The sequence below is a fragment of the Suricata suricatta genome, chromosome X (assembly GCF_006229205.1).
Source record: "Suricata suricatta isolate VVHF042 chromosome X, meerkat_22Aug2017_6uvM2_HiC, whole genome shotgun sequence".
Taxonomy (NCBI): domain Eukaryota; kingdom Metazoa; phylum Chordata; class Mammalia; order Carnivora; family Herpestidae; genus Suricata; species Suricata suricatta.
Genome location: NC_043717.1, coordinates 43,283,644 through 43,299,077, shown reverse-complemented (window position 1 = coordinate 43,299,077; position 15,434 = coordinate 43,283,644). Strand labels below are relative to the sequence as shown.

The 15,434-nt window shown below is 45.3% G+C and overlaps 2 protein-coding genes across 2 annotated transcripts in view; one reads left to right on the top strand and one right to left on the bottom strand.

The window, feature by feature from the left end:
• Nucleotides 1-11,805, top strand: part of HUWE1 (HECT, UBA and WWE domain containing E3 ubiquitin protein ligase 1) — a 157,292-nt gene extending 145,487 nt beyond the window's left edge. The window contains exons 69-84 of the mRNA XM_029929655.1: nucleotides 276-397; nucleotides 511-667; nucleotides 1,947-2,079; nucleotides 2,336-2,538; nucleotides 3,139-3,266; nucleotides 4,565-4,661; nucleotides 5,534-5,683; nucleotides 6,113-6,358; nucleotides 6,643-6,760; nucleotides 7,426-7,566; nucleotides 8,530-8,817; nucleotides 8,934-9,039; nucleotides 9,495-9,612; nucleotides 9,913-10,094; nucleotides 10,383-10,573; nucleotides 11,152-11,805. Of these exons, the coding sequence (XP_029785515.1) occupies nucleotides 276-397; nucleotides 511-667; nucleotides 1,947-2,079; nucleotides 2,336-2,538; nucleotides 3,139-3,266; nucleotides 4,565-4,661; nucleotides 5,534-5,683; nucleotides 6,113-6,358; nucleotides 6,643-6,760; nucleotides 7,426-7,566; nucleotides 8,530-8,817; nucleotides 8,934-9,039; nucleotides 9,495-9,612; nucleotides 9,913-10,094; nucleotides 10,383-10,573; nucleotides 11,152-11,254 (2,483 nt within the window). The 3' untranslated portion in view covers nucleotides 11,255-11,805. The remainder of the gene's footprint in view (nucleotides 1-275; nucleotides 398-510; nucleotides 668-1,946; nucleotides 2,080-2,335; nucleotides 2,539-3,138; nucleotides 3,267-4,564; nucleotides 4,662-5,533; nucleotides 5,684-6,112; nucleotides 6,359-6,642; nucleotides 6,761-7,425; nucleotides 7,567-8,529; nucleotides 8,818-8,933; nucleotides 9,040-9,494; nucleotides 9,613-9,912; nucleotides 10,095-10,382; nucleotides 10,574-11,151) is intronic.
• A 362-nt stretch (nucleotides 11,806-12,167) lies between these two features.
• The window catches only part of RIBC1 (RIB43A domain with coiled-coils 1), a 90,325-nt gene continuing 87,058 nt past the window's right edge, over nucleotides 12,168-15,434 (bottom strand). The window contains exons 5-6 of the mRNA XM_029931076.1: nucleotides 12,652-12,717; nucleotides 12,168-12,384 (exon numbers count right to left, since the gene is read on the bottom strand). Of these exons, the coding sequence (XP_029786936.1) occupies nucleotides 12,362-12,384; nucleotides 12,652-12,717 (89 nt within the window). The 3' untranslated portion in view covers nucleotides 12,168-12,361. The remainder of the gene's footprint in view (nucleotides 12,385-12,651; nucleotides 12,718-15,434) is intronic.

The following is a 15,434-nucleotide window of genomic DNA, read 5'->3' as shown; positions in this document are numbered from 1 at the left end:
AGCCCTACAACAGACTAGTAAGTAAGAATTATTGAATAAGGTTTTGAGGAGGGGGCTCTGGTGGTAGGGAAATGATTGAGAAGTGTTTGGGATTATTACTTTAGAAAGTACAGTCATGAGAGTCTTTGACAGAGCAAGTCACTGGGATTTGGCTTTGGTGGGTGGCTTTTCATTTTCCCTACTTTCCCATATTGAAGCCCTGGACAGTTTAGTGATTGCTTGGTTTGGGCCTATGAATTTTAGAGGCTTACAGTGTTCCATCTGTTTCCTCAAAGCTTCTACAACTACTAAGGCCAGCAAATCTCCAGCAAAGGTGGGTGATGGGGGCAGCAGCAGTGCAGACTTTAAGATGGTATCCTCTGGCCTCACCGAAAACCAGCTACAGCTCTCTGTGGAGGTGAGTCCAGGCTCTTCTGAATTCCTAAGATTGGGGGAGAAAAGGTAGGTGGGTGTAGATAAAAGTTTTAGTTCTCAAGTTGAGGCTCACCCTTTCTCTTTTCTTTTTCCCAGGTGTTGACGTCACACTCTTGTTCCGAAGAAGGTCTGGAGGATGCAGCCAATGTGTTACTACAGCTCTCTCGGGGGGACCCTGCAACCCGGGACACTGTTCTCAAGCTGCTACTGAATGGAGCTCGCCATCTGGGCTATACTCTTTGTAAACAGATAGGTAATAACAGGAATAAAACATCTTGTCTTTCTGAAACCTTCCACTGAGGTGTCCCCTCTGTATGGAAGCCTTCCCCAAATCCCCAGGTTGAATCAAACTCCTCTATGCTTCTGTAGCACACCCCCCTGTACTCTCATCTATTGCAACACTGATAATACTGGGTTGTCATCTGTTTTTCTCTGCTCACTCAATTGTTCATAGAGAGCAAGACTGGACTTCTCTCTACATTGCCAGTGCCTGGCATGTGGCATGTAATCAGTGCTTATTAGTAAAGGAAAATGAGCATGTGTAGGACCAGCAGTGCTTTTCCACTTCTCCGTTCTGGGTACTTGCAGGAGTCCTATGATGAACCTGCTGAGGCAACTTCACCACCTCAGCACCTGTACTTAGGTTAGGCTCAGGAGGGTCCAAATGGTACCCTCTGCCTTTGTGCACTTGTGAGGGTATAAGTGTTCTAAGAACATTTGGAAATTGTCTAGTTTCAGTCTTCCTTCCTGTTGTTACCAAGAGAAAACTAAAACCCCAGGTTGGTAAAGCAATTAAATTGAGGAATAGAGCCAGATTTTCTTTCATCAGAGAGAGCCTGTTTGCTCTTTTCCACTCCCATCCCAATCATGGATCTCCCTAGATTTGGTTACCTGGTTAGTTCTCTACTCACAAATGTACCTGGCGCTGAGGTGATATGGGTATTGATTAGACTGTGTGACCCAGGATATTCTTTGTTGCACGAGAACTATAAGGTTCTTCTGGAAGGAATTTGGTCACAGTCTCTGACCTTTCTTGACTGCTACCATTTAACACCCATGGGCCTACAGTTCTCTCCTTACCTTCAAAATAGCCTTGTGAGATTAGTCTCATTATTAAGATGGATAAATGAACTGGGAGAGGGAGCTAAGCAGTCCGCCTGAGATCACCACAAAAAGTTCAGAAGTTCAAGACGTATACAGGCTCCCAAACCGGTACTTTTGGCTTCTGCACGAATCTGTGTGTCACGGTTTTTTGTTTTTGTTTTGTTTTGTTTTGTTTTTTTGCTTTTGGGAGAACATGTATGGGGGAGGAGCAGAGAGAGAGAGGGAGACACAGGATCCGAACCAGGCTCCAGGCTCTGAGCTGTTGGCACAGAGCCCGACACAGGGCTCGAACCCACAGACCATGAGATCATGACCTGAGCCGAAGTTGGATGCTTAACCGACTGAGCCACTGTTTCTTGCAAAGGTTTGGCTTTCAGCTGCTTCACTAGGGAAGTCTGAACTCTTGCTGCCCCCTCTTCTTGACCCAGGTACCCTTCTGGCTGAGTTACGGGAATACAACCTAGAACAGCAGCGGCGAGCCCAGTGTGAGACCCTCTCTCCTGATGGCCTACCTGAGGAGCAGCCACAGACCACCAAGCTGAAAGGCAAAATGCAGAGCAGGTAGGTGGTAGACACTCAGTTGGCTATGGGGCCGGAATCTGGGATGTTCTAAAAGGTGGCTCTTGCCGGTTTCTTTTCCCCTCTCTGGGCAGATTTCCTTATCTGTCCTACACATACCTGACCCTATTTTTTCCCTACTGTGGGATTTCCTTCTGAGATTCTTTAACCCTCTAGTCAACACCAAAAAACCCTGCTCACTTTGGATGTTTATGCTCTAATACTGTCAATATACGCAAGCCACCTCTACACTGTCCAGGTTTGACATGGCTGAGAATGTGGTAATTGTGGCATCTCAGAAGCGACCTCTGGGTGGCCGGGAGCTCCAGCTGCCTTCTATGTCCATGTTGACATCCAAGACGTCTACCCAGAAGTTCTTCTTGAGGGTACTGCAGGTCATCATCCAGCTCCGGGACGACACACGCCGAGCTAACAAGAAAGCCAAGCAGACAGGCAGGCTAGGTATGGAACTGGAGTGTCCAGTTGAGGGGCAGGGTTGGTGGTGGCAAACTCGGAGTCCCTGGAGGGCAGGACCTAATGTCATTGTCTCCATCCTGCTTGAGCTTTCCAAAAAAGGAAATGATGATTCTTTCCTAGAATGTTGATGGCTGCATTCTGTATCTCACTCAAGCTGTCTGCATAGGCATTCATTAGGGCAAGTGACAATTAAGGGAGAGTGGAAATCTGGCAAAGAAATTGGGGGTACATCTTTTGTTGAACAAGTTCAAGTCACTGTGTCTCCTTTCTGCTTCTTGGCTCATTCCTGACCAAAACATTGCAGCCGTGTTGCCTCAGCCATGGCCTGCCAAATCCTACCTTTCTTCCTGTCTCACAGACCCTTCTCCACCTGCCACTATTCATCTGCCTACCACCATGTCCCCTGTCCTTACTTGTAATGGTAGCTCGTAGTGCCTGGCAATGAGCACTGCGAAGCTGCCTGAGCTAAATAAAGCTTAGCGACTTCAGCAAGATGCCCTGTGGCAGCCCAGGAGATAGGAGAGAGAATAGTGGGCATTCCCTCTTTCTACATTTTATATCTTGACTTTTTTTTCTTTCTCTCAGGTTCCTCCGGTTTAGGCTCAGCTAGCAGCATCCAGGCAGCTGTTCGGCAGCTGGAGGCTGAGGCTGATGCCATTATACAAATGGTACGTGAGGGTCAAAGGGCGCGGAGACAGCAACAAGCAGCAACGGTTAGCATGATGCCTGTGGCCCCTCATTCATTTGTCTCTCTCCCCTCCCCCACTACATCATCAGTGGGGTTTCACTGCCCTTACTTTGTATGCTTTTGCATTAAGTTTGCTGTATGAATGCTTCTGGACAACACGGTTACTTTCTGTTGGTGTTTTCTTTTCTGTTTGTTTATTGTTTTGTTGGTTTGGTTTGGATTGATATGATTTAAAGCTTGGCCATCATACCCCACTCGCAGCTATCCAGTCAATAGTGGCGCTTTTGCAAACTGCATAATGCTAAGTGTCTGGGTTCTGAGGGGATGTGGGATGAAGATTTTTTAGTCTCCTGGAATAATGCAAATACATAAGGAACACCCCCCGCCCCTTGAAATTTCCCCAAGCTTGGTCTATATCCCACACAGCCTCTTCTAGGCTATGGCTGGTCCATTTACCCTGGCCTCTGCTTCTGTTTTCCATACTCTCTTGGTACCTTGGCACCAAGGCCCTCAGTCACTTTTAGCAAGAAACCTTCAGGTTTCTCGATAGCCAACTCATTGTCGAGATCCCAGCACAGAGTGACTGCAGGAAAAGCCTAGCATCATGTGTGCATGCTATGGCACTCTCTCATTGTTCTATTCTTACAACATGCAAGTCACCTTCCCAAGATCCAGGAAATAAAGGTATCCTGAGGCTTGGTTTTTCTTTACATATAATTACTATTCTACAATATGATTTCACTGAGCATGCTGGGAACATCCTAGAATTTGAGAGCTGTGACTCCCAACAAGGTAGAAAGGAAAAACAGCTATTACTCTGAAGTACTTTTGTCTGTCCCATCTTTCCACACCTGATAGAACAGATGTTGGCTTTGTGAATAATCCCACCCATCAAAAATTTTCCCTTATTATTTACCGTTTTCTGAGCAAACAGAAACAGAGAGCCAAACCTATAGTCTGCTAACTTGAGTTTTATATGTATATGTGTATGTATGTATAATCTATCCCCAGAAGAAGTCTTCCAAGTCTATCCAGAAGGCTGGTGTCTGACTAAATGTAGGTCTGGAGTAGAGTGGAGGCAATGCAGGCAATTAGAGAGCTTTTCAGAAAAGCTTGGTAGCTCAGGGTGGAGGACAGCAAAGGAGGTGGGAAAGCCATCCTTTTGTTCTGAAAAGCGACAGAGTTTTCTGACCAGTTATATAGGAAACCTCTTTCCAAATTTATTATGTGTGAGAATGAGTGGAAGCACCCTATCTAGCCTCTCCCTGTGGAAAGGAGACTTGCAATGTGCCCTTTATGTGACTCTGTCTCCCTTTTATCCAGTCGGAGTCAAGCCAGTCAGAGGCCTCTGCCCGGAGGGAAGAGTCACCCATGGATGTGGACCAGCCATCTCCCAGTGCTCAGGATACTCCATCCATTGGTCAGTACTACTTCCTGTTTCCAGGGCACCCAGGGAGCCAGTCTTCATGGAATGTCTGCTGGATCCCCTGCTCTCTACATATATAAACTCTCTTTTCCAGTTTGTTCCACTGAACACTGGTTTTTGTAAATGTTAATAGGCTTTTACTAACCGAGATCACTATCACCACCTCACCCTTGTTAGAGATTTGTAGCATACCCTACGATTCCTATAGTTAAGAAACTATGGTATGATGTTAGACATGGAGACAGCATTGTGTTTCAGTTGTGCTCCCCATTTAGTGGATCTGGTACCTGAAGCAAATCTCTCTTAGCTTCAGTTTCCTGGTTTAAAATCAGGATGTTCATAGTTAGCATTGACTAAGTTAACATATATATAGTGCTTAAAGCAGTAGTTGGCACACAGTGGATGCTATTAGTATCAGCATTTCTCAAAGTTAATTATACATAGAACAACTTTTTGATGTCCTTTTAACATTTCTTTAGGGTAGTGTTGTCATAGCACATCCATTTTTGAAATACATTAAATCATTTAATAATCCACAGGTTCTCAGAGAGCTAATGAGGCAATGCGTAAAACCCAGCACTATCTGGTAGAACTTTCCTTCAGTAGCCACTAGCCACATGTGGCTTTTGAGCACTTAGAATGTGGCTATTGCAACTGAGAAACCAAATTTTTTATTTTAATAATTTTATTTAAATTTAAATATCATTCAGTGTAGGCTTAGAGCTTTACTTTCAGATGTCAGTCACTATTACTTAGTAGCCAGTAGACCAGTCTGCTTGATCTAATGGCCTGCATAGCTGGTCTGGGGAAAAGCTAAATGTAGGAAATACCTTAGAGGTTTTCTGTCCTTTCTGTGTGGCCTGTAGGCTCCGATGGAACCTCACAGGGGGAGAAGGAGGAGAGGCCACCCGAGTTACCCCTGCTCAGTGAGCAACTGAGCTTGGACGAGCTATGGGACATGCTGGGAGAGTGTCTAAAGGAACTGGAGGAATCCCATGACCAGCATGCCGTGCTAGGTGAGTTTGTGGCCTTTGGGCCACCGTCCTGACCCACTGATCTACTCTGGGCCCTTTCTGTCAGCTTAATTTTCTTCCTTCTGGATCACCCCTGTCAGTGTCTCTGTAATGAGAATTCAGAGGAGAGGTGTTGCTGGGTTTCTTTTTTTTTTCTCTCACTTAGTATCAGGGGGAAAAAAAGATTTGCCTTCTCTTTTAGTAACTGGTATCTTTCACCAGGGGAATCTTAATACCTGGTAGCCTATTCCATTTTTCTTTAGTTTCAAGGAAGCTCAGACTTCATGGCTTCATTTTTCTTTGCTACCATTGTATTTCTCTTTCAGGTTTTTAGTATTTCTTCTTCCATACTGTACTTCTGTAACTTGATCATGAAGGAAAAGGGGTTTGTATGTTGACGTTTCAAAACTTTTCTGTCATTCCTACCCCTAGTGCTACAGCCTGCTGTCGAGGCCTTCTTCCTGGTCCATGCCACAGAGCGAGAAAGCAAGCCTCCTGTTCGAGACACCCGTGAGAGCCAGCTGGCACACATCAAGGACGAGCCGCCTCCACTCTCCCCTGCACCCTTAACCCCAGCCACTCCTTCCTCCCTTGACCCATTCTTCTCCAGGGAGCCCTCGTCTATGCACATCTCCTCAAGCCTACCCCCTGACACACAGAAGTTCCTTCGCTTTGCAGGTACAGAAAACTCTTAGGCCTCCAATGTAGAAGGCTTCATTTTTTACAGGATTGTTTCATACATTTTATTCTTAGCTGTTTCGTGGGGGAGAAGGGTAAGAGAGGGGGTGGGTAGGGGAGAAAGAGAATAAAGCTAGTGAGGTAAGGACTAGGTCTGAAAACTCTTTTGTGCCACACTATCTGTTTTCTCTGAAACAAGAAAGAGAGTTGCTGGCTGGCTGGCTGTCTTGTAGTCTTCTGGGAGCCAGGATGTGCTGATTCCTGCTGTCCTTTTCTCCCCTCAGAGACTCACCGCACTGTGTTAAACCAGATCCTACGGCAGTCCACCACCCACCTCGCTGATGGGCCGTTTGCTGTCCTGGTAGACTACATTCGAGTCCTCGACTTTGATGTCAAGCGCAAGTATGTGCCCTAGAGGCTGTGGGGATGGGAACTTTTCAAATGCTATCTCTCCTCCCAGAAAGGAGTCAAAATTCCTCTGGAAAGAATGTTTTCAGAGAAAGAAGCTTCCATTGGTGGCAGCCCTTGGGAATGGTGCTAGGTGGGAGGAAAGAGATTCATCTGTGCCTCTGACAGTCATTGTACCGAAATATTCCCTGATCTTCTCCGTTCTTCCTCAGAGAAGTGCAAACCTTTGTTTAATCACATGACTTCTAAAGTCCCATTCCATTCTTTGGGGTAATACAGGAGGTGCAGATAGCCATAGTACACTTACCGCAGGGCTTGGGGATGGGGGGGGTGGCTCCAAAACACTACTGTCCTCCCTACCTTCTCTTCCTTCCTATGCACCTACACATGCTTGCCTGTTTGGTGCAGAAATACTCTGCCACAGACTCTGTGGGCCTTTATTCGGTGGAGATGGGAAAAATTTAGAGTTGGTAATGAATAACCTGCCTCTCCGAACTACTGGACACTTCCCCAAAGGAACAGATGGGGAGCAGGGATCTGTATTTGGAGGATGGGAGGAGCATGCATCATTGTGATTCTTCATCCTAATCAAGATCAAGCAAACAGAAGTTTGCTCTGCCACCCCCAATCCTATTTTCTTTCCTTGCCTACCTCCCAAGATATTTCCGCCAAGAGCTAGAACGTTTGGATGAGGGGCTTCGGAAAGAAGACATGGCTGTGCACGTCCGCCGTGATCATGTATTTGAAGATTCCTATCGTGAACTGCACCGGAAATCCCCTGAAGAAATGAAAAATCGATTGTAAGAGCCCAGAATAAAGAAAAAAGGATGGGAGGGTGGAACAACTTCCTACATGGTAATGAAGGCTTACTCAGGCACTAGATATGCTCAGGAACTTAGGGAGGTGCTGCCCTCCCCATCAGGAATTCCAAATAGGAACCTGGTATAGATAATCTCACTGAGCTGTCTCCTGTCTTCTCAGCCTGGTCTCATGAGACTGGTATAATGCTGGATAGGCTGCTGGCCTTTTGGCTGAGCTATGCAACAAATCCCAGAGAGAAGAGTCTTTGGCATTTACAAGGATAAACCTGACGGCTTCACAGAGAGCTTTCTCTGTTGTTATACTAGGAACTGGAAGCCTGCTGAGCAAGTGGTAATGAGTGGCCCCTCACCAAACTGGTAATCGCTCACTGGTGATTCTGCAGCCACCTAGAGAAGATCAACAGTTTAACAACAGTTTAATATTAAGTGTCACGAGAGCCAGTGAGAGGAAAGATCTGTTGGAGTGGTTTGATGCTCCTGAGCTCAGGAACCGGATTCCTCCTCTCCCTCGTGGCGTGGGGTTCCCCATTCATGTAATCACATAGGAAGTCAGAGATGCTTCTCAGAAAGACTGGGCCCTGCTCCTCCACCACCAAATCTTAAACAGATATCACACTGAGCTCAGCCCTCTCTGACACCGCTTGACTCCTTCTCTCTCTGCTTTCCCTAAGGGACCCTAAGTGAGATCATCGTATAAGCCTCTGTACCTTTTCTATTGATCAGCCTTTACTGATAATTTAGGACTTCTTTTCTAATGATTTTTTTTTTTTTGGTCCCAGATTCCTACCCTTCCCCTGGGTTTTCCTGGCACTCTACATTTACTTCTGTTCTCTCATCCTGCACTCCCCAGCCATTGCTTCACTTGCTCACTTGGGTCATACTACATAAATGAATGGATTTGTCCTGGGCTTTCTACACATCTGTTTCTGGTCTCTTATGCAGGTATATAGTGTTTGAAGGAGAAGAAGGGCAGGATGCTGGAGGGCTCCTGCGGGAGTGGTATATGATCATCTCTCGGGAGATGTTTAATCCTATGTATGCCTTGTTCCGTACCTCACCCGGTGATCGGGTCACCTATACCATCAACCCATCTTCCCACTGCAACCCCAACCACCTCAGCTACTTCAAGTTTGTTGGACGCATTGTGGCCAAAGCTGTCTATGACAACCGCCTCCTGGAGTGCTATTTTACTCGGTCCTTCTACAAACACATCTTGGGCAAGTCTGTCAGGTGAGGATGTGACAAAGGACCCACATTCTCTTTTGACAGGTTCTTTTCTTGTGTTCCACCCCCCGTACTTCTCTCTTGCACCCTAACCTGTGATGACCCTGATTGTGTTTTTCTAGATACACGGATATGGAGAGTGAAGATTACCACTTCTACCAGGGCCTGGTTTATCTGCTGGAAAATGATGTCTCCACACTAGGTTATGACCTCACCTTCAGCACTGAGGTAGGTCAAGAAATCTTTGCCACGGCACATCATAACTAGTCCAGGAAACACATTATGGGGCCACCCTTGAACTGGGATTGGATAATCCTTAGGCTTGTAAGGAAGCATTTCAATTCCTTTAAAGTCCCATGCTCCATTCTCCATCCAGCAGTTAGCAGTAGGTATTTGTATGAGACATCACAAACAAAAAAACCAGGATTTGTAAAGCAATTCAAGCTGTCTCCTAGTTTCCTCTTTATTGACAGTTTCCTTACCTTCAGCCTTTATGTGTTTTGGGTCCAAACTGTTGGCTTTTATCTATTACAAAGTTATGAGCTCTTGAAAAAAGACAGTTTTTTATGACCTTCATCTCTCTGCCCAGGACATGGCAAAGAGTTTACGTATTCCCAGGTAGCTATATAAATCCCATCCTGGATCAAGCCTGGTATGAATGATTGTTGTTTTGGGTGTTTCAGGTCCAAGAGTTTGGAGTCTGTGAAGTTCGTGACCTCAAACCCAATGGGGCCAACATCTTGGTAACAGAAGAGAATAAGAAGGAGTATGTACACCTGGTGTGCCAGATGAGAATGACAGGTAGGGGAAATGTCCCTTAGACTCCTTATTGCTCATATGGGAAGAGGTCAGGCCTCACTCATTTCACAGAGAACTATTTTTTTCTCTTCCCCCATGCCAGCCACAAATCCCTTGCACAGAGTCCACAAACACATGACCGAAAAACACTTCCCTTTATCCACCCTGTACAGGAGCCCAGAAACAGTGTTAGGGCAGGCAGACCATTCATCCTAGTTGCAGCTGGAGCCAGATTGAGGATCTCTGACCTCTTAACAGTTGTGTGAGTTTAGACACCACATGGCTTGTTGGTTCTCTCCCCAGGAGCCATCCGTAAACAACTGGCAGCTTTCTTAGAAGGCTTCTATGAGATCATTCCAAAGCGCCTCATTTCTATCTTCACTGAGCAGGAGTTAGAGCTACTCATATCAGGACTGCCCACAATCGACATTGATGATTTGAAATCCAACACTGAATACCACAAGTACCAATCCAACTCTATTCAGGTGAGCTGCTGCTGGCATCTTTCTCATATCCCTAAGTAGTGCTAGTTGGTATGATATCACATAAACCAGTACTTTGGGGGCATGAAGGGGATATAGGTGACCACTTTCTTATACCTAACTCTTCATCCGTCTGGAACATGTTTTCAGGTGATGTTCTTATTCATCTTCTGAAATGGAGGAACTGAAGCCCATTTCACAGAAGGGACTTGGCTAAGATTTCAGATCCCATTCTCCCCTCCTTCCAAGAGCTCTCTACCTAACACTAGCTTCTTGTGCCCTTTCCCATAGATCCAGTGGTTCTGGAGAGCATTGCGTTCTTTCGACCAGGCTGACCGTGCCAAGTTCCTCCAGTTTGTCACGGGTACTTCCAAAGTGCCCTTGCAAGGCTTTGCTGCCCTTGAAGGCATGAATGGCATTCAGAAGTTTCAGATCCATCGAGACGACAGGTCCACAGATCGCCTGCCTTCAGCTCATACATGGTAAGAGGAAGGGTTTGTTCCCCATTTTAAGCATTCATGATTGAGCTTGCATATTTGCTGCTTTTAGGTCCCTACCCAAGGGCAGAAACCCAAATCTGCTATGCTAGACCTTGGGGTAGTTCACAATTTCGTGGTTTTGTAGAAAAGGTGATGTTTGAGATGAGAAGTTGGCTCAGATTCACAGTGGGCTGGGGAGACATTGCAGGTGAACACTGCCACATGAGATCACAGTATACTCCAGGGCTCAGTTGGAACAAGGAGTTGCAGGCAACGGAAAGCTGAAGAACTCAGCAGAGGTTGGATTACCAGTGACCCCAAAGGCCTTCTTGGAGCTTGCACATTAGCCCATAGGTGAGGCTTTGATGTTTAAGGAGTGACAAGGTCAGATTGACATTTAGGTGCCTGATGGCCAGTGTTGGGGCCAGATTAAAAGAGGGCAGACCAGGCTAGAACAAGACTGCAAGTCTTCAAGAAATGAGGAGTGGGTTTTCTCCGGGAGGAGAGGTCAGTGGGCACCATGGGAACACAGGGATTTGGTTATCATCTTTTGTCACAAACATCTTTCTTCTTTTCCCTAGTTTTAATCAGCTGGACCTGCCTGCCTATGAGAGCTTTGAGAAGCTCCGCCACATGCTACTATTGGCCATCCAGGAGTGCTCTGAAGGATTTGGGCTGGCCTAATAAGGCTCCGCTCACCACTGTGGGGTTTTTCTATCATTGTTGGACCTGGGAATGGGGGGAAATGAAAACAAAAAAAGAACCAGAAAGGAAATGTCAAAACTCAATAAATGAAATCCATCAACTCACCATGTGTGTGTCCCAGCTTCCCCAGCGCATACCTGTTCCCCTCTCCTGTTCATTCTCTCTCTCTCTCTCTCCCTCTCCCTCCCCCCGCCCTTCTCCCTTTTTCCTCACCTCCTTCTCCCTGTTCCATGCCGTCCATGATCTCCAGCCCATGTGTTAAAAAGGCATTAGCCTTTGCAGGGACCTGTTTGTCCCAACTGTTTGAACAGTGTGCTCCTCAGATTCTGTGTTCAGAAGGATTTGCTGCATTGAGACTTGAAACCTTTGGATAGGGGAAAAAATTATATATATATATATTTTTTTGTTCTGTTTGCATTTCTTAATTTGTGCTTGGAATGTGTTGATGTGCACAGCTAATGATTCAATGCGAGACAAGATTGGCGTCTGTGTTGTGGAGGTTTCAAATAAAGAGCACTCTTCATAACTCACTTTTCACAATGGAGTTTTTTTCAAACTTAAACAACTCTTGAGCACATGTTAGACATCTGGAGAAAAGATGCAAATGGACTCCAGAAAGCTATCTCTGCCACCACCTCTGGTGCATCTTCCTCAAAGGCAGTTTTCCCATTGTCAGGAGAGATCAGCAGCCACCAGGAATTGAGGGGAGCCTGTTTTTTAGAATGGGATCTGCACTTGAGGGCCGCTCTGTTGTTACAGATTGCAGCCAAGGACAAAACATCACCTTGCTTGAGGGGAACAAACCAGCAGGTTGTAAGAAACATTCCGAGAACTCCACCCAACTGACATTTCTGTTTGGTGAACCTTTTTAATAGCCTCAAGTCTATAGAGCTCAGTTTAAAATTTTGATTTCATTTAATGTTTTAGTTTACTTCTAACAAATTTCAGTAAGCAAGTGATTTGATTAGCTTTCCAGAAGAACAGTCTTCCCATCCTTCTTGGTTTTGTCTCATCATCTGCCAATCTGTTCACAGATCACCCAGTAGTCTCTTGTGTTTTTTACTCCATCTAGCAGTTAAAGCTGATCTAAGGACTTGGATGGTTCCAGCCTTCAAAGAAAAAAATAATAAAGGCTTAGTTAGAAAAACAACCCCGAGTGATGCTTGCTTTGTGTCGTTTTTCTCATTCACTGGAGGTTCTATTTCATAAAGATTTTCTCCCTTGACACGTACCTTTGCCTCATCTGGCTGACAACTGAGAAGACGTGAATTGGCCCTTTTTCTGCTACTGAGCTGCTTCTAGTCCAAGGGGAAGGAGACTGAGTAGTTCTGTGACAGATGGAGGAAGGACTCCCCAGATTCCCAAAGGAGACGTACCTGACCTAGCCTGGAAGATCAGGAAAGGCTTTCCATTGTCAGCCACTCTTGAGTTGAATCCTAAGGCTGGGAGTTAAGATTAAGGAGAGATTAGTCTAAATCAAGGCAGTAGGAGTCCAGTTGATAGAACTTAAGCAAAGGATGGTGGTAGCCTGAGATGAGGCTGGGAGTCCAACAGCGCTTTGAAATGAAAAAGCAGAAATATGGTAGGATTAATAAGAACTGATTCTTGGAAAAATCGAAGAGTAAAACCCAACATTTAAATTGGAGAGGTAACCACCAAATTAACCATGGAGACTGGCGGAGATTAGGTAAACTCTCCTTCCCTAGGCCCTTTACAGGGTAAAATTCCCCTTAAGCCCTAGGCCTTACTTCTTATAAAATTGTTTGGGAGACCTCCCATTATTCCTAACCTTACATCAGTGTTATAGTTTGTTTCATTCCTTAAAATTCTTCAGCACGATCAGGCCCCATCTAAAGGATGCATTAACAAGGCCATTGATGCTGATCTAGCCGAGCTAGAAAGCTCTATTATTCATTTACAACACTCCTTGGATTCCTTAGCTGAAATGGTGTTACTAAACGGGAGGGTTAGACTATTAACGTTACACCAAGGAGGGCTATGCCAGGCTTAAGGGAACAATGTTGCTTCTCTGCCAACAGCTCAGGAATTGTACAAGATACCTTAGCCATGGTTCGTGGCCATCTACAAGAAAGGGCAAAAGTAAGGAGCCAAAAACCAAAATTGGTATGAAAGCCTCTTCAACTGGTCTCCATGATTAATTAGCCTCTTGTCCACCCTGGCCCAACCCATAATCTCATTACTCCTCATAGTGCTACTGGAGCTGTGTCTGCTCACTGTTTTTCCAACTTTTTACAGGAACTGGTATCCAGATTCACAAATCGTGCCGCTACCCACCTGCTGCTGGTTCACAGGTACTCTCATTCCGACCACAAACCCAGGAAGTAGCCAGAGACCTGACGCTGCCCCGTAACACCAAAAAGGTCGGAATGTAAGAGTTACCTTAAGATGGCCACCGAGCGGCCATTTTGCTGAGGGTTGGAGAAAAACACCCTGCACAGACGACCTCCACCCCTCACCTGCAGACCTGGAATGTCCCGTGCCAGTTTGAAAACAGCCAATCATGAAGCCCCTGCTTCCCATCACCCTGACAGAGGAGGCAACCTATCCCATCCCACCACGTCCCTAAAGAGCCCTTATTTGGGGGTGCCTGGGTGGCTCAGTCGGTTAAGCCTCCAACTTCGGCTCAGGTCAGATCTCCCGTTCGTGGGTTCAAGCCCCGCGTCGGGCTCTGTGCTGATGGCTAGCTCAGAGCCTGGAGCCTGCTTCCAGTTCTGTGTCTCCTTCTCTCTCTGACCCTCCCCCTCTCATGCTCTCTCTCTCTCTTTATCAAAAATAAAAACATTAAAAAAAATAAAGTCAAGAGGATATATTTAAAAAAAAAAAAAAAAGAGCCCTTATTTGGTGGTCTGCCCTCCCAGGACCGGACCACAAGTCTTTCACCCATAAAATATCTCCCCCCCTCCCGTACCAGACGCGACTTCCCTGACTCCCCACTCCCGGGGTCACGGAACCTCGCCCGGGAATCACAGATCCCAATAAAGGCTTTCTTGGCTCCATAAAAGAAAAAAAAAAGAAATTGGAGAGGTACAAGGTTTGGGAGTTGGGTATGGAGGCTGGGAGTACAAATGGAATAACATTGAAGAAAATAAAAGTCTAATTCAGTGGCATACTACAGAACCCTAATGTGACCCAAGTATGATTTGCCTTTGGTTATATGTGTATGGTATAATGTCATTTGTCACCTCAATGTCAGTCAAAAATCCTGTCAATTGATGCAAGGTATTTGCTAACAATTATTACTGGTAACTTAAAGACAGTACCTGGATGAGGTCACCTCAGATCACACTGGAAGCATAAGGTGGCCAATCACCACTATCAACTAGTTGGTTTTTACTCCATCTAGCAGTTAAAGCTGATCTAAGGACTTGGATGGTTCCAGCCTTCAAAGAAAACTGTCAGCTTATCAATACAGTTAATGCCAGTTCTAAGCAGTTCAATAAAGCAGAATATGAGGTATAACTGCTGAGAAACTGTTCACTAAACAAAGAGAAACACAAGTTGTTAGAACTTAAAATTGAGTTCAAGAGGACGACTTAATGAACAAAACATTCACCCATGTAAACATTTATTGTCCAACATGCATGAGTGGGTAATAAATTCATACAGTAGAATTCTGTGTAGGAGTAAAAATACCCATTTTATCAACATGCACAATCTCGATGAGACCTGTCTAAAAGTCACAAAACTACTACATGGCATATGTCCTAAGAGCATGAAAAACTACATCCATATGTGAAGAGTATGAAAATCCATGCATGAATATGAGAAAGTACTGCACAGTGTTACAGATAAGTTCTGGGAGGCCAAAAAGATGAAGTTTGGAAAAGGTACACAGCCGCAACTATGTTGGTGACGTTTTATTTCTGAGGCTGGGTGGTTCTAGACAACGTGGGTGTTCCTTATAGTGCTATGTACTATAATACTTTATAATATCTGAAATATTTCTTAAATTTTTGAGATAGTTTATTACATTTTACAATGAATTTAAAGTAGGCAGCAGGGAAGTCCCTAACAGGCCTAATTCTACATGAAGGCTAATTAATAGCTGCTTTCGTGATATGATGAAACAGGTCTCTTTTTGCCCCCTAGTAATTCCCTCCACTGATCTACCTGTGCTTTATGATTATCATGGGTTGTT